This window comes from Mauremys reevesii, linkage group 3 (assembly GCF_016161935.1).
Source record: "Mauremys reevesii isolate NIE-2019 linkage group 3, ASM1616193v1, whole genome shotgun sequence".
NCBI lineage: Eukaryota > Metazoa > Chordata > Testudines > Geoemydidae > Mauremys > Mauremys reevesii.
Window position 1 is genome coordinate 14,372,434 of NC_052625.1, and position 26,637 is coordinate 14,399,070.

At 43.3% G+C, this 26,637-nt stretch overlaps 1 protein-coding gene across 2 annotated transcripts in view; it reads left to right on the forward strand.

The window, feature by feature from the left end:
- Positions 1–26,637, forward strand: part of COMMD1 (copper metabolism domain containing 1) — a 121,249-nt gene that overhangs the window by 30,001 nt on the left and 64,611 nt on the right. For both annotated transcript variants that reach the window (XM_039528839.1, XM_039528840.1), the window contains exon 2: positions 9,620–9,901. In XM_039528839.1, the coding sequence (XP_039384773.1) occupies positions 9,620–9,901 (282 nt within the window). The remainder of the gene's footprint in view (positions 1–9,619; positions 9,902–26,637) is intronic.

Sequence of the window (26,637 nt, forward strand, 5' to 3'; positions counted from 1 at the left end):
TTTTGGACTCTTGCTTCTATGAGCTCTAAAATTCTACTTAATCAAAATAAAAAAATATTTTCTGACTTTTTTTATGGTTTGTATTTGTATTTATAGCATCTGCATACCCCATCTGAGCCGGGGGACTGCATTATCTAGGTGCTGACCAAACATGTGAAGACGACATATCCTGCCTCCAGGAGCTTTCAATTGAAATAGACAAGACAGACAAAAAACTGGAAGGGGAAATGAGAGAAAGAGGCACAGATAGGTAAAGTGACTTGCCCAAGGTCACACAGTAGAGCCAGAATCATAGAATATCAGGTTTGGAAGGGACCTCGGGAGGTCATCTAGTCCAACCCCCTGCTCAAAGCAGGACCAATCCCCAACTAAATCATCCCAGCCAGGACTTTGTCAACCTGACCTTAAAAACCTCTATGGAAGGAGATTCCACCACCTCCCTAGGTAACCCATTCCAGTGCTTCACCACCCTCTTAGTGAAAAAGTTTTTCCTAATATCCAACCTAAACCTCCCACATTGCAACTTGAGACCATTACTCCTTGTTCTGTCATTTGGTACCACTGAGAACAGCCTAGATCCATCCTCTTTGGAACCTCCTTTCAGGTAGTTGAAAGCAGCTATCTAATCCCCCCCCTCATTCTTCTCTTCTGCCGACTAAATAATCCCAGTTCCCTCAACCTCTCATAAATCATATGTTCTAGCCCCCTAATCACTTTTGTTGCCCTCTGCTGGACTCTTACCAATTTTTCCATATCCTTTCTGTTGTGAGTGGACCCAAAACTGGACACACTACTCCAGATGAGGCCTCACTAATGCCAAATAGAGGGGAGTGTTCACATCCCTCGATCTGCTGACAATGCTCCTACTTATACAGCCCAAAATGCTGTTAGCCTTCTTGGCAACAAGGGCACACTGTTGACTCATATCCAGCTTCTCATCCACTGTAACCCCTAGGTCCTTTTCTGCAGAACTGCTGCCGAGCCACTTGGTCCATCGTCTGTAACAGTGCATGGGATTCTTCCGTCCTAAGAGCAGGACTCTGCACTTGTCCTTGTTGAACCACCTCAGATTTCTTTTGGCCCAATCCTCTAATTTGTCCAGGTCCCTCTGTATCCTATCCCTACCTTCCAGCGTATCTACCACTCCTCCCAGTTTAGTGTTATCTGCAAACTTGCTGAGGGTGCAGTCCATGCCATCCTCCAGATGATTAATGAAGATATTGAACAAAACCGGCCCCAGGACCGACCCTTGGAGCACTCTGCTTGATAACGGCTGCCAACTAGACAAGGAGCCATTGGTCACTACTCATTGAGCCCGACGATCTAGCCAGCTTTCTATCCACCTTATAGTCCATTCACCCAGCCCATACTTCCTTAACTTGCTGGCAAGAATACTGTGGGAGACGGTATCAAAAGCTTTGCTAAAGTCAAGGAATAACACAAATAGAAATAGAGCTTAGCTCTCCTGATTTGTATTCCAGTATATTATCCACTAGTAAGTGGTTCTCAAACTTTTGTACTGGTGACCCCTTTCACATGGGAAGCCTCTGAGTGCGACCCTCACTTACAAATTAAAAACACTTTTTTATATATTTAACACCACTATAAATGCTGGAGCCAAATGGGTGTTTGGGGTGGAGGCTGGCAGCTCGTGACCCCACGTGTAATAACCTTGCGACCCCGTGAGGGGTCCCGACCCCCAGTTTGAGAACCTCTGCACTAGATCATGTTACTGCCTGTCAGTTAGAAGGGTCAAAGTGTTTCTGTGATTATGTTCAGTCATTATCTTTAAATATAGTTTACAATTAAAGGACCTCATTCTGGAATAAATCAGTAATAAGTCTGTTGAACTCAGTGGAGTTACACCTGTGCAAACCCTTTCAAACTTGCTAATATAATTCACTTTGGATTCCCTGGAGTATGAAAGGCCCTGTACAAGTGCAGACTTGTCTAATTCCATTGTGTAACCTGGCAAGAAGTACTGGCAAAGTGAGCGCAGTTTTCTTAAAACACGTCAGTTCTGCAAAGGATATGCCATTGGGAGAATAAACACCTACTCCAAAGACTCTATGATTAATGATGGATGATTTTTGAGTGGACATATGTTGAGTGGACATATGCTTAACTATCTGTTATCATTCGCTGTTGTAAATGAACAGCAGTCTTTTTAGTTTGCAGCAGTTTGTGTTTCTTCCTTCTCAAATTGAATCCCTAATTTCTTTTTGGGAATGTGTTTAGAAAAACAAAACAAAATCTCAAGCTCACACCTCAGTCTCCTTCCCACTCCCTACTCTTTTTTCTTTTTCTGAGAAATGTTTTGGTTCTCTTTACTCCATTAATAAACAAAAAAGAGGTATAGCCACCCCAATCCCTTCCACCTACCTCTCCCTTTGCATGTCATCTTTAGTTCTCTGAACACAGGATATGTCCTTTTGGAACACACTTATCAACAAGTCAGATATCTTGCCTGATGCTTTTAGAGAAAGGTAACCTGACCTTCCTTGCACTTTAAGCTCCATCTACACTAGGAAATTGACTGTAATTAGTAGTGCACCCTCCTGAACCAGTACTGAAAATTAATTAACTGCTAGAGCCAATGGGAGAAAGCATTCTTCAGCACCGCTGAGTCTCAAGAACATTTCCTGTAATGTTGCTGAAATGAGTTTGTACTGTTTTGGGTGGCAGTGAGGCCATTTTTATCACTGGTTTGGGGGGACCCATTGGTGAAGGTTGGTAGCAACCAGTCAATATCCTGGTATAAGCAGAACCTTAAATAATGATCATAAGTCCCAGAACATGAGAGGGTGAGGGGAAAATGCACAATCAGGCATGAAGATGATATATTTAGTTTAAAAATTAAAACCGTCTAACCTAAATTAAGATTAGTCCATAGACGCTGCAAAAAAGAGTATTCACTGTACTTACGCATTCTGGTTGATTACTGAATGGGCATTGTTAAGAATGGTGGCTGTAAGAGCTCCATAACTGAAAGAAATGTTGTTGATGCTGCATGCAGTATGAATAGAATCATGTCTTGAAGCAAATTTAAATTAAAACATTGACTCAGACTTAATAAAGTGACCAAGAATTGAACCACTGTCATTCCTACATAGGTAATGAAGTGACAATGGAATTGTTTGTGGATATTTAAAGAATGGATTGCACAGGTAGCAGGAACAATTCATATGCCAAAGAAAACAAAGGCTTGTCAGCCACCTTAATTGCTGAGCCAGGTTCTTTATAACTTCCATCTGTCTTCTTGTCTCAGAACAAAATATAATTGAGTTATGATGAGAAGGAATATTAAAACAAACTAATGTGGCATTGTATTTCTTGTGTCTTTTGTTTGATATAATGTTTTGTTGTAACGCTCAGTATTTTAAAGAAAATATGCCTATAGTTAGAATATATACAATTAAAAACAGAAGAATACTTAGTTGTTCACTATACCCCAAAAAATCAAAATTCCTCCTCTATAGTTGTAAACCTAAAGAAGTTTTGGGGGAATCGATTGTCTAAAATTACCTTCAAAAATAGCTAGGTTACAACCTGAACTGTAGTGTTTATCCATCTTTGGCAGCAGCAATGGCAGATTTAATTTACTCATTTTGAATAACATACAGAAATGTTATGTTATATAATGCATCTGATAAATGCAAATTAATTTTTAAAAATCCACAACATTAACGCCTCATGATGGTTGCAAATTTAATACAGTTGGGATGGGAAAAAATTAAGGTTCCCGTAGCAATGCTAACTGTCCACATTGCACATATGTAGTTTGATTGCTACTTAGGATGTTTGGTTTTCTTCCTTTGTTTCATACTATAGTGTTTATGGTAGCAGACTGGCTCTGACTATATGAAAACATGGGGTTATATAATTTACATTGAAACATAACTAGCAGTCAATATACAGACCAATGTGAGCGAGTTAGCTGTGCTCTGTAAGTTGTAATATTTGTTATTTCCTGTCATCCTTATGTTTTAAAATTATAAAAGTAGCACTAAGCGTTCCTCTCTAACGGACCCACTTTAGCAACGTCCCAATTATACTGCATCTTGAGCTCAGTAAGGAACTTTTGCAGTGAAATGGACTAGTTTAGCAAGTTTCACCTTGCTCTTTTTAGGAGCTCTTTGCTGTGCCCCTTGATTTGTGGCAAAGTGTAACTTGACAAAGTGTTTAGTTTCTCTGCAAAGTCCCTTCCTGTGAGGAACAGGCACCATAACTGAACTCTGCTTATTTTTTGTCTATTAGCATCTCACTCTTGGATGCCAACTTTCAGTCCTGCGGCACTGTTCTAATTTGAGTTAGAACCAATAGCTGACGTATCATAAAGAGTCCATAAATCATATTATAGGTAGTGCAAGAAGTGATGCTTACAGGTAAGATTGCCTGCTGTTTTATCAGACCTTTGTTTTCAGTTATTTACAACTTTGCCAAACATAAACCATTTGGGTTGAAAATTCCCATGCCGGGTGTCTGCCTTAGGCTTTTTTTTCTTTTCTCTTTTCTTTTTTCTTTTTGATGGGGGAAGGGACAGGGTGGTAGGGGAGAAGTTTAATCTAAAGCAGTTGGGCCATTTCAGAGAACCAGGTTGGGGTGGCCAACCTGTGGCTCTGGAGCCACATGCGGCTCTTCAGAAGTTAATATGCGGCTCCTTGTATAGGCACCGACTCCGGGGCTGGAGCTACAGGTGCCAACTTTCCAATGTGCCAGGGGGTACTCACTGCTCAACCCCTGGCTCTGCCACCGGCCTGGCCCCCACTCCACCCCTTCCCACCCCCTCCCCTGAGCCTGCCGTGCCCTTGCTGCTCTCCCTCCCCTCCAGAGCCTCCTGCATGCCACGAAACAGCTGATCAGGAGGTGCAGGGAGGGAGGGACAGGTGCTGATTGGCAGGGCTGCTGGTGGGTGGGAGGCGCTGGAAGCAAGGGGGGGAAGCCGATGGGGGGCTGCTGACGTATTACTGTGGCTCATTGGTAAATTCTGGCTCCTTCTCAGGCTCAGGTTGGCCACCCCTGGTCTAGCCCCTCCATGCCATGAAGCAGGAACTCAGAATTAAACAGTAGAGTCTCCTTGGTGGCAGTGATATGTTTCTTGCTATCTGCATGAAAATCTGCCCAAATGTGGTCAAGTTATAAATCTTTAAAAAATCCATTTGTACCTGCTCAATAGTTTTGTTAGTTTAGCGGCTAAATTCTCTGAAGAGTTCCTCTGCACTGAGCATGTTAAATAGAGCTGGTTTGGTTTTTATTCCAGCAAAACCAACTTTTGAAATATTGGAGTTCTCGGGTAATTGCATTTCATGTTCTCCACACAGCTCCAGTGTTAGATCCCGCTCACAGCATATGTGTGTCAATCAGATTGCACAAGTACCATCTCCACAGATAAGCTGAACATCATGGGTGGCAGGTGAAGCTTCCCCTGGGGGGAGGCTAGCACCCTGTCCCGCCTCTTCTTCCTGCGGCCCTGCCTCTTCTGCCCACAGCCCCACCCACACTCCACCCCCGCTCTGCCCCAGGCCTCCTCCACGCTCGGCCCCACCACCACCGCTCTTCTCCACCCCCCCCCTCAGGGATATCGCGGATGGGGGCACCTCATGGGGATGGAGGAGAGGAGGGACGTGGTGAGCAGCAGGGACATCTGGTGAGGGGGGGTGGAGAGGAGGGGAAGAGACAGAGCGCAGGCTTAGCCTCCCCAGGCCTTTTATATTCGCCACCTATGCTGAACATGCTCCATCCCAGGGCAGCAGGGACTGAGCAGGACTTTCCCTGCAGTTGTGCTTCCTGACTGCCATGAGCTGCTGTGGCACCAGACACAGGAACTGAGAGCAGGGAGACTCCCTTCTGTGCTCTTAATGGTCCTCTGCAGAAAGGTAAAATATGGGGGTCAGGGAGAATTGCCGTGTGCGGGGTGGGGGGCAGAAGCTTGGATGGGAGGAGGGTATGTGAGGAAGGTGAGGAAATCACCTCACCTTCCTACGCAACCTTACTTTGGCCCAATATGCATATGCATTAGGATGAAGTCTTTAATTACGTGATCATGTAGTGTTTTTTCCACAAGACTCCTGCTTTGGTCAGTGTACAGTAATATATATTACTGCATCTGAGGAGGAATAGAACAGGAGCCAATTTTATGCATAGCTGAATGAATGAACTTGTATCTCAAGTTGGTCTTGCTCTTTATTTGTGTTGCTATAAACAAGTTTATAGAGGGTTTTTTCGGCCTACTCCGTTCTTCTCCACAACTTACACAAATGTCAGATAACTGGTAACACACATATGCACAGACAGAATATTTTTCATATTGATAAAATGACAGAAAATATTTCACACTCCTGTTAACTGTCAATCTTCTGCGTGAAAAAAAGACATTTGAAACCAATTTTTCTTTTGGCAAATGAAGACTGGTACTCTTTTTTCCACTTACAGGGCCATTAGAGTTAATTGAGATAAATATCTCTGCCATAAAAGCAAACAAAGTCTGCACAAATATTGGTCACATTAGAGAAATAAGTATTAGAGATGTGTACTAGACATATTGAAGGGTTTTTGTTTTTTTCTTCGTTTTATAAGCCTTTGAATCACACAAGAGGTAGCAGCTAGGCCAGTTTGAGAATTCTGTGGCATAGTTGCCTTCTTTGAAAAAATTGTGAAAGCTTCAGAAGAAATGCTTTCTATTCTAGCAGGGAAAACAGAATCCCATTATGGATACAACTTGTTTTTCTTCTGAAAAAATACACAGGCAGTGGAGTATGGTGTATATACTTTGATGTAAGCATATACTGTTATTGGCTGTAAGTGTTGTGGGTAGCAGAATCCTGCTGTCATTATCCAGAACCTTTTATAACATGTGCCCCCTTTCTTGTATTACAATATTTTGTAAAGCCCTTTGAATAAGTATTAATTTTTCCTTCCTCCCACCCCCTTTTCATCCTTAATAGTCTGGGATCAGAGGATAAGAGGGTAGGTGCTGCCAAATGCTGGGACTGACCAACAGAGGATGGATCACCTGGTAATCACCTGTATTGTATTGTAATACAAGAAAGGGGGCACACATTATAAACGTTTATGTTGTATACATAAAGCTTTCATTTCTTTTGCCAGCCAGTCTAGTTAGTTTTAATCTAGTTTAATTTTTTTAAATCATCTACTGTTACACTCATTCAATCTGTAAGAAAGTAATGAACCCTGCCTGAGCAGCATAAGAATGGCCATACTTGGTCAGACCAGCGGTTCATTTAACCCAATATCCTCTCTTCTGACTGTGGCTAATTCCAGGTGCTTCAGAGGAATGAACAGAACAGGTGATTACCAGGTGATCCATCCTCTGTTGGTCAGTCCCAGCATTTGGCAGCACCTACCCTCTTATCCTCTGATCCCAGACTATTAAGGATGAAAAGGGGGTGGGAGGAAGGAAAAATTAATACTTATTCAAAGGGCTTTACAAAATATTAACTAGTTTGCAGTACCTCTCCAGGGTACATAATTATTATCCTCACTTTACCGATGGAGAAGCTGAGATACATAGTTTGTGACTTGTCCAAAACCACACAAAGTATCGATATCTGAGCTGGATTAGAATTTGGGAACAAGATAGTTATTCCTCTCTTCTCCACATTGTTTAGGCCCCAGTAGGAGCACTGGTTCAGTTTTGGGTAGTGCAGTTTTTAAAAGGGACAAATTAGGTCTCATCCTGGAAGGTGCTGAGAGACCTCAACTCCCAAGGGTTTTCAGTGGGATCAGCAGTGTTTAGCACCTTCCAGGATTTTGCCCCTAGAATATATAGTAGAGCAACAAGAATAAAATGGCATGGAAATTAGACCTACCAATAGAGGTTAAAAACTGAGGATAGTGGTTTTTAGTCTTGTCTCACTCTCTCCTTTATCTCCATAAAGATAATACTTAGTCCTGACATGAGTACAGGGGACTGGACTAGATGACCTCTCAAGGTCCCTTCCAGTCTTCTGATTCTCTAATTGCTTCTATGATATTTAAACAGATCTTGCAGACAGGGATCAGTTATATGCATTTGTCACTGAAGGCAAGACGAAAGGTAACTGTTTTAAGTTGCAGCAAGGAAAACTTAGGTTAAATATTAGGGGAAAACGCTATGGCAGTCTGAACAGTCGTCGTCCTAGCATATGCACAATGTGCCTCATGTGGCACATGACCAGGATTCATCACCAAATTTGGTCTGCTGGTTGGATCATTAGCTTCCCCGGCCTGGGCCGGGTACTGACGCGGAATGTACCGTATTTTCCGGCGTATAGGGCAACGGGGCGTATAAGACGACCCCCTAATTTTACAGTTAAAATATAGGTTTTGGCCTATATTCGCCCTATAAGACGACCCCCCCTTCCGAGGGGGGAGCCCAGAGCCTTTTAAATCCCAGCCGCAGCCAGGAATCAGAGGGCTCTGGGCTGCGCGCTGCGGCGGGGAGCCCAGAGCCTTTTAAATCCCAGCCGCGGCCGGGAGTCAGAGGGCTCTGGGCTGCCCGCTGCGGCGGGGAGCCCAGAGCCTTTTAAATCCCAGCCGCGGCCAGGAGTCAGAGGGCTCTGGGCTGCCCGCTGCGGCGGGGAGCCCAGAGCCTTTTAAATCCCAGCCGCCCGCTGTTTATACCCGGCGTATAAGACGACCCCCGATTTTTGGGGGTTGTTTTTTAATATAGAAAGTCGTCTTATACGCCGGAATATACGGTAATGTGAACACTGATCCATGCCCCCCAGTTAGACAACGAAAAAATGAGGCTCTAGAATCATCATCATTGGAGAAAAAGTCAGATTTGACATCTATCAGAGACAGTTTTTGAATAATCATTTCTGTCACCATGTTGAGAGGAGGACTAAATAACCAAATGGAGCTTCCTTGCAGCACACAGACACAGTACATGAAACAGCATCCACTGGTACTTCAGAATAATAATTAAGTTTAAAAATTAGTTCATAGATGTATAATTGTTAACATGAGGATACCTTTAAATACTACATTAAATGAAGGTGAAAATATTTTTGGGACATAAAGAACACATGGAATAGCTTGCTTTGTTTCTTACTGGGTACTTTGAAGATGCAGGACAGGTTCCAAAACGATGGCAAACCTACCTCCACAAGGAGACCCACCTTTGCAATATTTACTAGTCTTGGTCTCTCGTCCTCTGATGTGGAGATTGAGCTGCTTTGAGAGTACTGTGGCAGTAAAGTGAGCACTCTAGTGAATCAGGGTTTCTGTCTCTCATCTGTCTCAGTCTTGATTGGGGAAACACTGCACACTCCCCCATCCTCCTGTTTCACAGAGAACCTCCATCCACTATCCCTAACTTTCCTCCACAAACACACTGTTTCTGTATGTGCTACCTAATTCTTCACCACTGTTCCTTATGGGACTAAGCCACTCCAGATAATGTGGTGTAAAAGTTTGGGGTAATTAATAGAGAGAAAGTTGCATACAACAGTCAATTGAATGGTTTTTGCAGGGTTCCTAGATTTGCCCACAATATTCTTGTACAAAATGACTTTCATAAAAGTTTGAAAATGTATGGATGTGCTTTTTTTTGTAGATTGTTTAGATTGTGAAAAAATACATTCAAGCAGGCTTTTCTTTCTTTTTTTCTCCCCAGTCTGTAGCTTCAGCAGACATGGATTTGAACCAGCTGGAGGCCTTTCTTACTGCCCAAACCAAAAAGCAGGGAGGTATCACAGCAGATCAGGCTGCAGTCATTGCAAAATTTTGGAAAAACCACAGAACAAAAATTCGAGAGAGTCTGATAAATCAAAGTAGGTGGGACAACACCTTGAAAAACATGAACTGGAGAGTGGATTTGAAATCGCAGTCAAGACACGTCGATCAAATAAACACCCCTGTTGCAATTGTTGAAATGGAGCTGGGGAAAAATGGGCAGGTGAGCTATCTTCATTTTTAAAACTTAAAAGATCTGATCTTGGGAAACTCAGACACTAAAACATTTTACCTATTGATTAATGCTTGCACCTGTGCTCACCTTCTTTGGTATAATCTGGTTTCCCCACATAGTCCAGAATTGAGCTCTCAAATCCAATTCCTAGCCTTTTTAACTTCAGCTCAGGGTGTCCTGAGGTGTAGAAGGCAAACACTCACTCATTCAGCCTTCCTGGTTTTTATGCTAGAATTATTTTGAAAGTTTTCTCTGTTGCCATACACAGAATATGCTAAAACTATAACATGTTGTTGTTATCTGCAAACAAATGCTAGTATTGGATATAACTACAAGGCACCAGGTTTGCTATAGGCAATATTTACTATGGGGAAATCTGCAGATGCTTTTAATTTAGGATTAGACTCGTGAAATATAGTTTTCATAAAATAAAGACCAATCATAAAGTTCTGTTTGCAGTTTTCTTATTGTGACTGCTACTCTATGTAGTCACAATCTGTTTGAAAGAGATGGCTTCTTCCACCCAACTGCAGGAAACTTGAGCTTGGATTCTCAATTTTTAAGTCTGCAGCTCTTTTTTAAACATTTACAGTTCAGTTACCTAGATAACCAAATAACCTGTTTTCCCATTATGATTTTTTATTCTCTTTAGATAGGAAATGGTTTTCTATTTGGTATCTCTTCCTTTGCAATATTTTGGCAAACCTTGGAATCTTTTATTTTAACAGCATAGTTAGTGTGATTCACTCGGTTTAGTACAAAATTAGAAATAAATCCAAATATCACTTTAAAGCAAAACCAAGCATATGCTAAGCATACAAGGTCAAGTTCTACCCCATTACATCTGTCCTTAGTACCCACTGTCTTAGTTCTAACTGAGATCAGAATGTGACTGGAAGGTGTGCAAACGGGTCTGAATCCTACTGAAGCACCATTTACTTTGCTTAATTAATAGCTTTTTATGTGAAACAGCCTGTTTGTTCAGTCCTCACCTTTTGTCCAGATTTCTTGTGCATTTTCAACACAGTGGACATTCTCTAGCTATGCATTTCTAAAGTGACCCGTCACTATAATATGGAAGAGCTTTAAAATTTTCTACCCAATCTTATCATTTTTTCCCATGTCTTAAGATTAGAAATGAGTGCATCCCATTAATAGCAAATGAAAAAAAAAACCCTGACCATTAAAAAGAGTGGCACTGTGTGTGTGTGTGTGTGTGTGTATATTTATATTTATTAGTTCTTGTTGGAATTATTTTTTTCCCTCACTGGATTCCTTCAATAGCAAACTAATTTACAAATACTTTTATAGTCTGCCATTTTTGAGAGGGAGGCAGGCAAAGGAAACATGATGCAGGAGGGGAAAACGTAACAGGCATTTCTGAGAAATTTGATTTCTATTTAAAAAAAATCACAGCAAAAGGATTCCATTTCTATAAACAATATTCATGACTCACTTGAATTATTTTAGCAAGTCCTTTTCATATTTCAAATATGCTTAACACAGTATTATGCAAATCTATTTCTAAACTACCATTTTCTCTAAAGTACATCCAGCAAATTCTCATTTACTTTATTAAGCAAAATCCGATCTACTCAGTGAGTTAATGGACTATTCAGTCTGAATACACTGATTTAAATTATAACACAGAATACCAAGTGTACAGTGCTCACTTTAAATTATTAATTTTTTATTACAAATACTTCACTGTAAAAAAGAGAAACAAAATAAATATTTTTCTATTCACCTCATGTAAATCCACTTAGTCCTACTTCTTGTTCAGCTAATTGCCAAGACAAACAAGTTTGTTTACATTTATGGGAGATAATGCTGCCCGCTTCATATTTACAATGCCACCTGAAAGTGAGAACAAAGGGTCGCGTGGCACTGTTGTAGCTGCTGTTGGAAGGTATTTACTTGCCAGATATGCAAAACATTCGTATGCCCCTTCATGCTTCGACTTGTAGGCTCTGAAGTTTTACTTTGTTTTGTTTTTGAGTGCAGTTATTTAAAACAATAATAATTCTACATTTGTAAGTTGCACTTCCACGATAAAGAGATTGTATTACAGTACTTGTAAGAGGTGAACTGAAATCTACTATTTCTTTTGTTTATATTATTTGTACTGTAAAAAAGATAAAGTGAACACTGTACATTTTGTATTCTGTGTTGTAATTGAAATCAATATATTTGAAAATGTAGAAAAACATCAAAAAATATTTATAATAAATTTAAATTGGTATTCTATTATTGTTTAATAGTGCTATTAGTCACAATTAATCACAGTTCTATTATTTTTAATCTTGTGATTAATTGCAATTATATTTTTTAATCATTTGACAGCCCTAGAATAAATATATTGGAATCTAGCTCTTATTGAATAAGCCACCACACGTTGCTTAATTAGGTTTCTCATCAGCTGGTAACATTTGAGTTAAATTTGTATATGTTTTTAAATATTGCTTCACTGAATCTTTGGTTTAGGGTCACAATAGCTTTATAGTTTTTTTCATTGATCTCTCTGTGGGGTTTATTCTTAATTGCTCATTATTACATTCATGTCTTGAGTAAATTTGGAGTCTGTAGTACTTTTATTACTGTGATCAAGAAAATACATGTATTATTGCCAGTCTGTAATTTAACAGCCAGGACTTTTTTTTTCTAAAGTAAAAATGTGGATGTGATGTTTGATAAAACTTTTGAAGGTTTTTTCATGGATTTGTTTAAGATAGCTAGCTGATGATTCAGGAATAAATTATTCAGAACAGACTGTTTTCATTTGGACACCTGATAGCAGGGGGTATGTGTGTGTTGCTGTGTAACAAATTAACTTAAATATTTTATTTGTTTAAACAGAGGCAATGAAAAGCTCTGTAGGAAGTGCATCTTTCCAGAATTCAAAATCAGTCAAACAGATACTTCATAGATCTCTGTCTGCAGCTGATTAGAACCACTAAACAGGATATAGGATGTTCCAATGCAATGTCAGTTATCCCCTGCTTTAAAGTGTAAATGTGTCAATAACTCAATCACTTTTTATGGTTTGCCATCTCTGAATTTAAACCAATATCAATTGTCTTATGTCTGAAAGGCTTTTTAAAGAACTAACATGCAGAGCTTGCTATGCTTCCATGACTGGTTCAGTAGCAACAACAGACCAAGCTTTAACATTTAGTTTGTGTTGGCTAATTTTATTAATGTTTTCTGCTGGATTTTATTTTACTCATATTATTGAGATTGAAAATTAAAATGTCTATTTTCTACAACTCATAAATATGTTATTGATGTCATTTGGAGCTGTGACATTCAGTGCTGATAAAGAAGTGTGTTGCGAGGGGGTGGCTGACACAGGAAAAAGGGGGGAAATTGAGCTGGGTCGCTAAGGGGGTCCACTCTTTCTGGTAAAACACTTTACCAAAACTGCTGCTCCCAGATTACGACAGATCCCCACACGCTTTTTTTCAGACCACTTTAAGGACTGTTGACAATATGGAGGAAATGAGTTGTTTTTCCCTCTCCTCCTTCCCAGTTAGGCATGCAGATTGCTAAAAATGTTGAGAGCTGGGTCTACTACAACAGATACTAACTCCTCTAACTTCAGGAAGGTAGCATCCGTATTCTTGATTTGCATTTTGACACTTTCTCAAGTGAATACTGTACTTAGAGATTTTATGTCTTTTGTATGTTTGGTATGATGCTGCCGCCTGTCTTTTATAGATGGTTGTCAAAGAAGCATAAAAAACATTAGTCAGCCCCACCAAATACTCAGCTTCACTGGCTCCCCATTCATGTTAGGGGCTGACTGAAAACTGTCCTAAAATTGCCTTGCTTCAGCCTACTTCATTGACTTTTTCCTCTGTCTACTCATGCCATTCTTTGCTCATCTATCACCAGCCTTTTCTCTTTCCTTTCTAAGCTTAATCTGTTGTGCTTTCTAACGCCCTTATCCCTCTTCATACAAGAGTCTTATCTTCTGCCATCTAAAAATATCTTCTTGTATCTCTACACCTCATTGATTCTATTTTCAAATTTGGTGTAGCTTTTCTCCTTTGCTTATACCTCTTCATCTCATTCTCCCTCTCTGTGATTTCTTCATAACTATTTTTTTCCTCTGAAGTCTTTTTTTGGGAGGATACATTTTCAGTGGCATCAGAAAGTAAATGTTTTGATTTTTGTACTATGGTTTGCTAATAAACCTTGGAGCTGTGCCATATAAACTTAAACTTATGTTCTGGTCTGGGTGAGCGTCCTCTGACAGGAGACTCTCCCTTTTCCCTAGAGCTGTTTACTTTCCATCCAATATACAAATCCAGTTAATGTTAAACGTATTATTGGAAATGTGCACTTATAAATCAACTGCAAACTATTCAAAGTAGAAATGCTTTATTAGTCACTTGCAATGTATACCTGTCACTGAGGTCCTCCAATTTACCAGAAAAGGCAAACTTTTGTTTATATCATGAATAGTCTGCAGCTACTCCTTTTTGACAGTAGAAATGTATAGAGAAAATATGTGCATTGCTAACACTATCCATTTTCCTTTTTACTGAAGAGTCAATTCTTTTTCTTCATACAAGCTTTTTGTTTTTATTTAAAAAAAACCAGCAAGAATGGGTGATGTTAATTACTGGCTGCATGGCTGAGAACTTTAAAGGCAAAAGATCTGGTCATGGCATGAAGGGAGAACAGTACTTCATTGTATTCTATTGTAATTTAGAGTCCAGCACTGAAAGAGTATGACATACTCTCTGAAAATCTGCTTAGTTTAAGGTGGTCACAACTTCTTTCTGAGTTTCTGGAATTTAGAGAGACAAGGTAGGTGAGGTAATATCTTTTATTGGACCAACTTCTGTTGGTGAAAGAGTCAAACTTTCGAGCTTACACAGAACTCTTCTTCAGGTCTGGGAAAGGTATTCACAGTATCACAGGGCTTGTCTACACTACCCGCCAGATCGGCGGGCAGCGATCAATCCAGCGTAGGTTGATTTATCGCATCTAGTATAGACATGATAAATCGACCGCTGAGCACTCTCCCATTGACTCTGGTACTCCACCAGAATGAGAAGCGCAAACAGAGTCAACGGGAGAGCGTCAGCTGTCGGCTTACCACAGTGAAGACACCGTGGTAAGTAGATCTAAGTACGTCAACTTCAGCTACGCTATTCATGTAACTGAAGTTGTGTATCTTAGATCTACCCCGTGCGGTAGTGTAGACAAGTCTACAGCTAAATACAAATTGGAACAGATTGTTATGCATAACACGTTGCAAGAAACCATTCAATGTGAAGTGGGCAATTAACACTTCAGTCTGTATAATACAGGGGAGTTAGCAGGTTACAGATTGTTGTAGTGAGCCATAAATCCAGTATCTTTATTGAGTCTGATGTCTAGCAAAGTTATGAATTTAAGCTGCCACACTCATCTTTTGAAGATGTTGTACATGTTTCCTTTGAGGACATGGACTCTGCACTGTTTTCATGAATGTTGCAAGCACAGGGTGCACAAGAAGAACCGAATGAGTGAGGAACATGACGATTCCTTGAAGGACAGATTGCTGTGGAACATAGTGAAAACCAGTTCAAGGTTGTTAGTGGCATTTTTGGAGCTGCTGAGGATGATAGAGTGTTGGTTCTGGGCCCGAGAAACAAGCACTGGCTAATGGGATCACATCATAATGTAAGTTTGAGAGGATGAGCAGAAGCTTCAGAACTTTCAGATGGGCAAGGCCACATTCCTGGATCTGTGCATTGAGCTCACTCCAACCATCCAGTACAGGGACGAGAGAACGAGAGCTATACTGACAGTGGAGAAGTGAGTGGCGATTGCACTGTGGAAACTTGCAGTGCCAAATTCCTACTGCTCAGTCAGGAATCAGTTTGGAGTTGGGAAATCCACTGGGGGTGCCATTGTCATGCAAGTATGCAGGGCCATTAATCGCCTCCTGCTATGCAAGATTGTGACTCTCAGCAATGGGCAGGACATAGTGGATGGACTTGCAGCAGTGGGGTTCCCACACTGCGGTGAAGCAATAGACGGCACACACATCCCTATTTTGGCACCAGACCACCTTGCCACTGAGCATATAAACAGAAAGGGCTAATTTTCCATGGTTACGCAAGCATTGGTGGATCACCGAGGGCGCTTCACTGACATCAGTATGGGCTGGTCAGGGAAGGTGCATGATGCTCACATCATTAAGAACACAGGACTGTTCAGAAAGCTACAAGCAAGGACGTCCTTTCCCGACTAGTGAATTACCATTGGGAATATTTAAATGCCAATAGTGATCCTGAGGGACCAAGCCTTCTCCTTGCTCTCCTGGCTCATGAAGCTGTACACCGGCCACCTTGACAGCACCAAGGAATGATTCAACCACCAGCTCAGCCGGTGCAGAATGACAGTTCAATATGTGTTTGGTTGTTTGAAGGGTTGCTGGGCGTTGTCTTGTACTCACAAGATTGGACCTCAATGAGAAAAATATCCCAATGGTTATAGCTGTCTGCTTTGTCCTGCATAATATATGTGAAGCAAATGGGAAAAAGTTTCCACTGGGGTGAATGTGGAGCAGCTGTCTGCTGAATTAGAACAGCAGATACAAGGGCTAATAGAAGACCTCGATGTGGAGCTATACGGCTCAGGGAGGCTTTGAAAGAGTAGTGTGTGTTGTGGTAGTGTGCTCTACCTGGCCCTGCTCTGTTGTGGCCTGGCAGGAATTGTGGTGATTGCTGTACATGGAGGAAAATAACATTGTCATTGCACCTATTAACTTTGTTTGTAAATGATCTCATGAGTGACACTGTGCAATGACAGGTAATTGGTTGTTTTGAGAACTGCTGATCACTGGGCAGCATAGATTGTGAACTAATAAAAATGAATGATGTTCCAAACAATAGAATTGTATTCTGTAACAAAATTAATGCAAAAAAAGGCAATTTTAAAACAAATCCATTAAAAAATTAATAAGAACAGAATTTATGGAGAAGTAAGAACATTCCTATCCATTTCAGCTACACATACACCAACCATGGCTTTCACGGGTCAATGTGCATGAAGCGGTGATTGTCTTTAATGTCCCCTGGGATGGAGTGGTAGGGGTAGTGCAGTGACCCCCTGATGCAAGGGTGATAAGTTATATGGGCCCCTGGAACCCAGGCTCCCGCAAATGCGGCTCAACCAATGTTGAGACCCAGACCTGCCTGCTGCCCCCACATGCCCCCTCCCCGCAGTGTCCCCCTCTCCCACTGCCAGCCTCGCCTGCCCTTTCCCTGGTGTGTCCCTCCTGCCGCTACTGGCTACAAGGGAGCGGCGCTGGGGGCAGGCTGAGGCAGCTGCTGCACCTGCAGAAGGAGGAGGGAAGGAGGCACATGACAGACCATCCCCCCCACCCCAGCAGGCAACTCCGATGGGGGGGCTTATCCTGGCTGGACCTTCTGAGCAGCAGCCTGAGGGGGGTTGGGTGAGTGTCGTGCCGGGAGGGCCCTCCTTCCCCCAGAGCTCGCTGTTGCTGGCAGGAGGCCTCTCTGGTACCCATCCCCAGGTTAGCCTGCCTGCTGCCCCCCAAACTCCTCATCCCTGGCCCAGCCCTATGCCCTGCACCCCCTCCTGCACCCCAACTCTCCCAGCCCAGAGCCCACACCCAGCACCCAAACCCCCTCCTAGAGCCTCCTAGTTGGTGTTCCTTACATAGCAAATCTAGGCCTCTGTAAGAAATTTGGAATCTGTGGTTTGTGTTTAGTTCCAGCAGTAGCTTTCACTGCTAAAGAACAGGCTGAGGATATGTCATGAGTAAGTCGTGCTATGGATAGGGAAAAAATTAAATCTGCCATTGCTGCTGCCAAAGATGGATAAACACTACAGTTCAGGTTGTAACCTAGCTATTTCTGAAGGTAATTTTAGAGAACAAATGTCCTATTTTTAATAGACTGTATGTTCTGAAAAGACAGATCTGTTTTTGTAGAGTGCAAAGAGATGCTTGCCATGGTAAAACAGTTCCAGATTCCGTAACTGCAGAATAAAGAGAACATGGTATGCAGTGAAAAAAATACTGTACTTATTCTCCCTACATCCTTAAACTAGTCTAAACTTACATTACAGGAGCTATTGCTTCAGTCAAATATTGGAAAGTGCATTCAGTTAAGAGTCCAAACAAATCGATCAGCCTAACCACAGCAAGCCTAATAGACGTGATTAAAACTGTAAAAAAACACTGAGTAGAAGTTAGTGAAAAATCACCTTAGTGACCAGGAAGAACATAATCACTGGAGCTTTTGTTCGCCTTGGAAATTTCCAACTTAGAGGGAACAGTTACATAACCGAGTACAGTGAAAAGTGAACGTACAAACATAAAAGAGCAATGGGTCACATAGCTCAGAGAGAACTAGAGCGAAACTGATTTATTATTTATTATTTGCTAAACACAACACATTGTACTGGTGGTGGTTCTTCACTTTGTTGATTCGTATCCTTTCCTGAAAGCTCAGCAAAAAAGAAATATGTAGCATATCACTGAGAACAGAACTTTAATTTCTTTATGAAGTATGTTGTGGTTCTAAAAGTACAGCTTTGAGGCATCAGTTAAAAAAATGTAAGTTTAATTCTAATTTTCATTTTGTCAGGGCTCATGCTTTTAGGTCAAGAGGTCCTGGGTTCACTTCCCTGCAGATGACCCAAACTGGCATTGTTACATTTCTCTGTGCTGTCTCTAAGCTCTAGATCATAGTTTGTTCCCAGAGTCAGGAACAGAACTCAGGAATCCTGATACCCAACATTCTGATGCTAGTTTACAAAACAAATGTCTCTCAGTATGGGTTGTTTGTCAGAGGATAATTGCATGCTTCTTCCCTCCACCCCTTTCATCCCCCATTACTCAGATAGGTGAAGTAAGAGGTCTGTGATTTGGTTAAGGGGAGCTGTCCTTTTACGAACATGGTGTGCCAGACTGAGTGTATTTGAGACTGAGAGCAATGTTTGGGAGATTTTGCCCGTGTTCACCAAGTGGTAAATCCTGTCAGTGCAAACTCAGAAAAGCTCAGAACTTATTTTCTGGAAAGGTAAGTTTATTAAAACAGCCTTCACTCTTGAAGGTGTGTCCCTAGCACATATGGGGGATTGGATGCCTTATGAGATGCTAATGAGCTTCAGAGCCTTTTGCTTATAGGTCACCTCTCTGAATTCAGTCGAATTTGATAGGCATTAACAACTATTCCCATCTGATTGATGATTGGTGCTCCTGTACAGGATGTTTAGTGAGTCTCCATTCCAGTTCCCACATCATAAACTCATCACATGCTTTGCATTAGTTTGCAGACTCAGCAGAGAAGCCAAGAACCTCATGAACCATAGCGATCGAACTGCCCCATTACCTTGTAATAGAACATGAGTGCCTACCCTGTTGGCCAAGCAGGCACACTTCCCTTCACGGCCTCTACTGGGGTTCAGAAATAATACGCTCTCCCTCTGGAGTCTTTAAACGATTTTCTCCTCCTCCTGGAGTTTAACTTCCCCCAAAGCGCTCAGCTCCCTTTTAGGACTAGGGGTCTTCTCAGCCCTCCTTCTTGTGTTTGTATGTTTTGTTCTTTCTGTCTGTCTGCCTCCATGGTCTGTAGTCTCCCCTCAGACCCAGGGATCACCCCACTCTCCTCCTGGGACTGGAGATTCTGGTCCTGACACACTCATTCTCCTCTCAAGTTCAGGGTTTCTCGTTCTAGGGCCTGAGGTTTTCTCTCACGCTGTTCCCTACTTGGCACAGGTCCCCTTGTAGGCTTTGCGTTTTACCTCAGGCCAGCTGTGGCTTTCAGCCAGCTTCTCCCCTTCAGCTGGTGTCTGTCTCCAATTAGTCCCCAGCTCAAAGGGTTCAGCAGCCCCCCTTCTGTTTGGTGTCTCTCTGATCTGAGGGAAGAGGCAGCATATATACAGCCATCTTTTCTAGAGCTGATTCTGACTGGATGGGTGGAAGGACAGCCTTGCCCCACTCTCTGTACAAGGCTCATAGTCCCAGGCCCTTAAAGGAATAGAAACACTGATTTTCCCTCAAACACAGCCTATTCCCCTGGGTCCGCTTCCTCTTTCTGTCTCCATATCTGCCTTTGTCATTTTCCTTGAGCCTTGGATACCAAACTTAAAGGAGGGCCACACCGTGAGATAGATGAGATGACCCTTCAGTCCTCCTACCCTCTAGGGGACAGACCCCACTGTCACATGCCAATAGAGGAGGGGCGGGCAAACTTTTTGGCCTGAGGACCGCATCGGGTTTTGGAAATTGTATGGAGAACCAGTTAGGGGAGGGGGTCGTGGCCTGGCCCCCACCCCTAATCTGCCTTTCCCCCCCCCAGGACTCCTTCTCCATCTAACCCCCACCCCATTCCCCAATGGTGCCCCCGACACCTGCGCCATGCACCCCTCCACTCCCTGTCCCCTGACTGTCCCCATCCAATCCCGCCTCCCACTACTGACTGCCCCCTGGGGCCCCGGCTCCCATTCAACCCCCCCGTTCCCCGCCCTCTGACTGCCCCAACCCCTATCCAAACCCCAGACCCCTGCCCACCCCTCAGAACTCCCCTGCCCTCTATCCCCAACCTCCCTGCTCCCTGCCCCCTTACCATGCTGCCTGGAGCACCGGTGGCTGGCGGCGCTACAGCCGTGCCGCCTGGCTGGAGCCAACCACTCCATCGCCACCGCACAGCACAGAATAACGGGTCAGGCTGGGCTCTCTAGCTGCCCCAGAAGCTCACAGCCCGGTTGCCCAGAGCATTGCGGCGGAGCGAGCTGAGGCTGCAGGGAGGGGGAACGGCAAGGGAGGGGCTGGGGGTAGCCTCCTAGGCCAGGAGCTCAGGGGCTGGGCAGGAGGGTCCCACGGGCCGGATGTGGCCTGTGGGCTGTAATTTGCCCACCTCTGCCATAGAGGAAGTTTCCCTCAGATTAGGGTTGAGACATGCTGACAGGGCAGTTCACGTGCAAAGTTTACCCTGCTGTAGATACAGAACTTCATTCAGTAGGGCTGTCTTTCAATAGCATGAAATCCAGACAGTTTTTAAAGACTGAGCTTGTGCTTATATGCAAATGTATTGCAAATCTGCACAAAATGTATTGTGGAGCTGCATGAAACTCAGCAGCTACGAAACATGATCTGGCTGGCCAGTCTGAATGAGGCCAAACTGTGCTGCAACCTTATTAACAAAATGGGCTCTAGCCCAGTGTTTCTCAGCATTTTTTACACCAGGGACTGGCTTGCTGCCTTCCTAAACTGTGTCAGGGAATTGTCAGGGACTGGCGCCCATCCATGGACTGGTCATTGAGAAACACTGTTCTAGCGTCAGTCACTACCTAGGCTTAGAGCAGGGTTATTCTGTCACAGTTTGGCCCCATCTGTGCTTCCCAAATGGAGATTTAACCTTGCTGTGGTTAAACTAGCTTTTAACTGTCATATAGTTATGAAGCCTGGGAAGGTAGAATCACATTTGTAGACACAGTCTTTAGGTGATCAATGTAGGCAGGGTCAGAGCAAAATAGAACAGATGGATTAAACAACCAAATCTTTATCACTGTTCCTGTGGCTAATAGCAAATGTGCAGCAGCAGCTACAGCAGATTGCACTTCCTGCTGAGTAACTACCTGCTTCCTCACTGAAGATACAGTACTTACCCGCAGATTGTGTATGTTGAGTGCTGCAATTCCAGCTCTTGAGAGGCCAGAAAGCCTCTTTCTGATGTTAGGCATGCTCCACTACAGGGATATGTCATTCATTATTCATGTTTGGAGATGAATAAACTTTATACATCAAAAAATTCGTTCATAAAACTGTGAATGGTGGTTGTTTTTTTTAGTTTGTAAAATAATTTATCTCTGGAATGCACAAATATTAAAGGGTTGGGGGAAATCTAAAGCTTAACTTACAAAAAAAATAAAGTTCTGCTTGATTCTGCAACACAAAGTATTAGAAATTTTCTCTACTGGCTAGCCTGTGTGCAGCAAATCCAATATGTTGGTTTTTCTTTGTGATTTCGTTAGTTGGTGCTCTGTCTTGTTCTGTCCCCATTCTCCATTCTTGGGAGCAGTCAAGGTATCGAAATTTACAAGAAACTGACAACTCAACAAAGAAGCATTCTTGCAGATGTGAATGCCTTTCACATGGCTCTTCAGGCATCCTGGTATTACAAGGATGGCCTGGCCAAATGGATCAAAACAGCATTTTACCAGCTGACCAACATTCCCCCACACTGGTAATATGCTACACCACTGCCAAGAAGAGTTTGGAGGCCCAGCTGGGCCCTGGTACACTAGATTCCTAAATGACACCATGCTGGAGTCCAATACAAAAGCAACTGGGCCTGTGTGTGGGTGTGTCTCTCCTCACCCTGTGTAAATATTAAGGAAGGTGGTGCACTTTTTATTTATAAAATCTAGAAACGATAGAAAATATTTTAGGAGAAGCTAGGCTCCTTTTAGGGGGAGTAAATTCATATTGTAGAAAATATCATTTTCATGTAGATACTGTAACAATGAAGTTAGTATCTTTAAATGTCTACTTCTCTTCTGCTTTATAGGTCAAGTTTTCAGCAGGTGGCTGCTGGAATTTGCACAGGAAATTTTTACGTTTATTTTTGGTATCGTGCCTGTGCAGGTGCAGTTGTCTCATTTGTATGTGCAAATGCAGTAACTTTACAATTATACCTTTGCAGGCTGGCCTTTGCCGCCTCTTGCTGAAAATGTGGACCAATAACTAGGTCAGGAAATGTAACTGCCGCTGAAAGAGAAAACAGAATGTGATACCAAGTAGCAAAAAGAAAGGCCTTTAAAGTTAGCTGTATCTTAACATTTACCTCTTCTGCATGGTACAGAAGGAGCCAAGGGCCACTGAAGTTAATGGAGACTCCCATTGATTTTAATGGGCTTTGTATGAGACTCCAAGTGAATGGCTTTTCAAAGCAATTTGTGGTGCACTATAAACTGAACACTTGAGTTCCTGTCACCAGGGATTTCAATCATAGAAGTCAGCTGAGCAAATTCTCTCCTCTTTCTACTTGCATTTTCAGTAGCTGTTGGAGGAAGACACGTGTTGCTGTACTGTGACCAAGTGGGGTGGTTGAATAAGGCTCTATGTACACTGCAGACCTTACATTGGCACAGCTGTACCACTGCAAGCTCTCCCGTGTAGTCACTCTATGCCGACGGGAAAGCGCTCTCCTGCCTGCAGGGCCGGCTCCAGACCCCAGCGCGCTAAGCGCGCGCTTGGGGCAGCATTTTGCCGGCAGGGCGGCAGGCGGCTCTGGTGGACCTCCCGCAGGTATGACTGTGGAGGGTCCGCTGGTCCCGCAGAAATGCCAGTGGAGGGTCCGCTGGTCCTGCGGCTCCGGTGGACCATCTTCAGGCATGCCTGCGGGAGGTCCACCAGAGCTGCGGGACCAGCGGACCCTCCGCAGGCACGTCTGCAAGAGGTCCCCCGGAGCCGCGGGACCGGCGACCGCCAGAGCGCGCCCTGTGGCGCACCACTCTGCTTGGGGCGGCGGAATTCCTAGAGCCGCCCCTGCCTGCCTGCATAATTAAACCACCCCAATGAGCGGCAGTAGCTATGTTAGTGGGAAAATGTCTCCCACTGACATAGTGCTGTCCACACCGGTGCTTTTGTTGGTGAAATTTATGTTGTTTTTTTACACTCCTGATGGACAAAAGTTTTGCCGAGAAAAGTTCTAGTGTAGACATAGCCTAAGAAGCAGTTGATTAAAGATGCTAACACCTCTGTTCTTTGGTTGTAAATATGATTATCTGCATCTTTTTAAATTTTGAGGGATGCTCATTGCTCTCTCTGTTTAGGGCATGTCTAATTTTGACAGGGTGATTACACCTTCAGTACGCTTTGCAAAATATTGTGTCCTGGAGTAACTTTAAGGCCATGGAACCTGTCTGGCTTTAAATATGATATTTAGACTAAGGCTTTTGGATCCTTTGTGGAAATGCAGAGGTGTTCTAGTGTCTCAGCCAGATGAGGTGTATCTCATTGGCTCCAATTCAGATGTACAGTATAAAAAGCTGAGGGGCTTTTTTTCAGTGGAGAGAGAACTAGATGGAAGAACATGTGATCTTGTATGGGATACAGTCTTGTTTGTAAGACTGCTTCTACTCTTTAAAATGTAAAGAAAACCTGAGGAAGGGGTGAGTTCCTCAACAATTTGCTATTTGTGAGAGGTTGACCTTATGGGCGCTTCTCCCATTTCCAGGGCCATTCCTCCTGTGACATCTGATTTGCCTCGGACATGTTCTGACATTGCACCATTTAAGTATTTCAGTGCATCACTGCAATGTTAAAAGTACGTTGTTGGTCTAAGAGTCAGTCCTACTAAAGCAGAGGTGGCTCTTCAGAGGTTAATATGTGGCTCCTTATATAGGCACCGACTCTGGGGCTGGAACTACAGGCGCCAACTTTCCAATGTGCCAGGGTGTGCTCACTGCTCAACCTCTGGCTCTTCCACAGGCCCTGCCCCTGCTCACCCCTTCCCACCTCCTCCCCTGAGCCTGCTGTGCCCTCGCTCTTCCCCTCCAGAGCCTCCTGCACACCATGAAACAGCTGATCGGGAGATGTGGGGAAGGATGGGGAGGCGCTGATCGGCGGGGCTGCTGGTGGGCGGGAGGCACTGGGGGAAGGGAGCTTCAAAAAAACTTATAGTACATTCCTCCCCCATTCTTTTCTTTTCTTTTCTTTTCTTTTTCTTTTTACCTTAAAATATACAAGTACAGTCTAGTTGAAGATTAAGGTCCTCTGTCCTCCATGTGGGGATGAACACACATTTTTGGGTTTTTTTAGAAGCAGTTGCGCATAGGGGATTGAAGGTTTGAAAGAGAACTTTTCTGAAAGGATGTCAAAGTGCCAAGTCCTCTTCTTTTGGGGAAAAATGATCTTGTTTTTAATTTTAAACCAGTTTTTAAAATACTTCAGTTCTGTGCTTGGTGCCATTTTCAAACAGCAAAAGGGAGGGAGGTTGCTCCTAATTCAAATCCACCACCAGTAATAATGAATAAGTAATAAATTGTAATGATAGGTACTAAAGTTTCCTCCAGAGGATCTGATTCTTCGGTCCTGGCCTAGATTTCTGGCTGAGACTTGGGCTTAGGCAATGCAGGGAAGGACTGGGGTTGGCTTTCCAGCCAGCCATCATCAGGTTTCTGAGTCCCCAAAAAATCCTGGCTCTCAGGCATTCTTGTGCTCATCTCATGATGGGTTTGGCTGGTTGCCCTTAGTGGTGGGGGAGAGTGTGGGTAGCAGGTCCCAGGCAGTGCCTGGGATGGGTCATACCGTAGTGTAGAATCTTCTCCAGTTCACCAAAAAATGGACTGGTCATATGTCCCCTGCTGGATTGCCTAATGTTATCCCTCATTTCAGTGTACTTTGTCTTGAGCTGCTTGCTCTTTTTCTGACACTGGTTGGCGTCCCTAGTGGATATCTGCTTCGCTATGCCCACAAAAAGGTCCTTGTTCCCGTGGCTGGCCAAAAGCGCTTCCTGAATCAACACCTCCCAGATGGTGGTCTCAGCACAGCTCCAGGCAGCTGTGCAAGGCATGTTGTGGGGCTTCTGGAGTGCTATCGAGGTTATATCACCAGAATGATGATATACTGGGAACCAGAAGCAAAGGGGGCAAAATCTGGCTCTGCAGTTTTAAAAGGGGGAAGGGCAGTCCTGGAAACTTGACACCAAGGCAGGGAGGGCACTCAAGTAAATGGACAGGTCAGTGACTGTCAACCTGCAAAGAACTTTAGTATAGCCTCAGAAGCAAGCAAAAAATGGTGGACAGCAATCGCATGCACATAAACAAAAGACCGAACTAATACAGTTCAAAGCAAGCCTAGTCCACTTTGCAAGAGTTCACAATAAATGTGTAGTGTACAGTGATGGGTTGTGTCGTGTGCATGCAAGTCTTTTGAAACCATATGAACTCAACCCAATTTAAAACCTGCATAGACAAGCCCTAAGCGTAACTGGATTCTATTCCTTCTAGTGTATCAGAATTATCTAATCAGCTGCACCCATGCAAATCTATTAAAGGCAACAAGGTTGCATAGGCACATCTGAACGCATATTTTCGACTGTCAACCCTCTGTTACGTTGGTGAGGTGTGATAAGGAAAGAATACAGCTTGCCTATGGTTAAGCAAGGTTAAACTCCACTGGTGCAAATCACAACTTTCCTTGTCTGCACTTCGGGTTTTCATTGGTGTAGCCACATCAGTTGCTGTCCACCGATTGCTTGATCCCCAAATGTAGACTAGGTGTTTGAGCCTCGTTTGAATTTGCAAGATTCCTGGTAGTCAGAAAAATTGTTTTGACACGTGAACCGATCATGTTTGATTACTGAGAGGCAATAAATGTTAAATCCAAGGATGCCATTTGTATAGAATCACTTTAAAAGCAGAACCTCACTTTAAGGTACTGTAAAATTTGCATTCCACTTAAGCTGTAAATATGACAAAGGATTTGGAAGAATTAGCATGATGATGTCATTTTGAAGAATGCAGCCTGGAAGGAAGCATCTTAAAAGAACCCAAGCTGGAATAGAGCCACGGCGTAACGTTATGTAGGACAGAGGTGGGCAAGCTACGGCCCATTGGCCACATCTGGCCCATGGGACCGTCCTGCCTGGCCCTTGAGCGCCTGGCCAGGGAGGCTGGTGCCCAGCCCCTCCCCTGCTGTCCCTCCTCCCCCGCAGCCTCAGCTCGCTGCACCGCCAGTGCTCTGG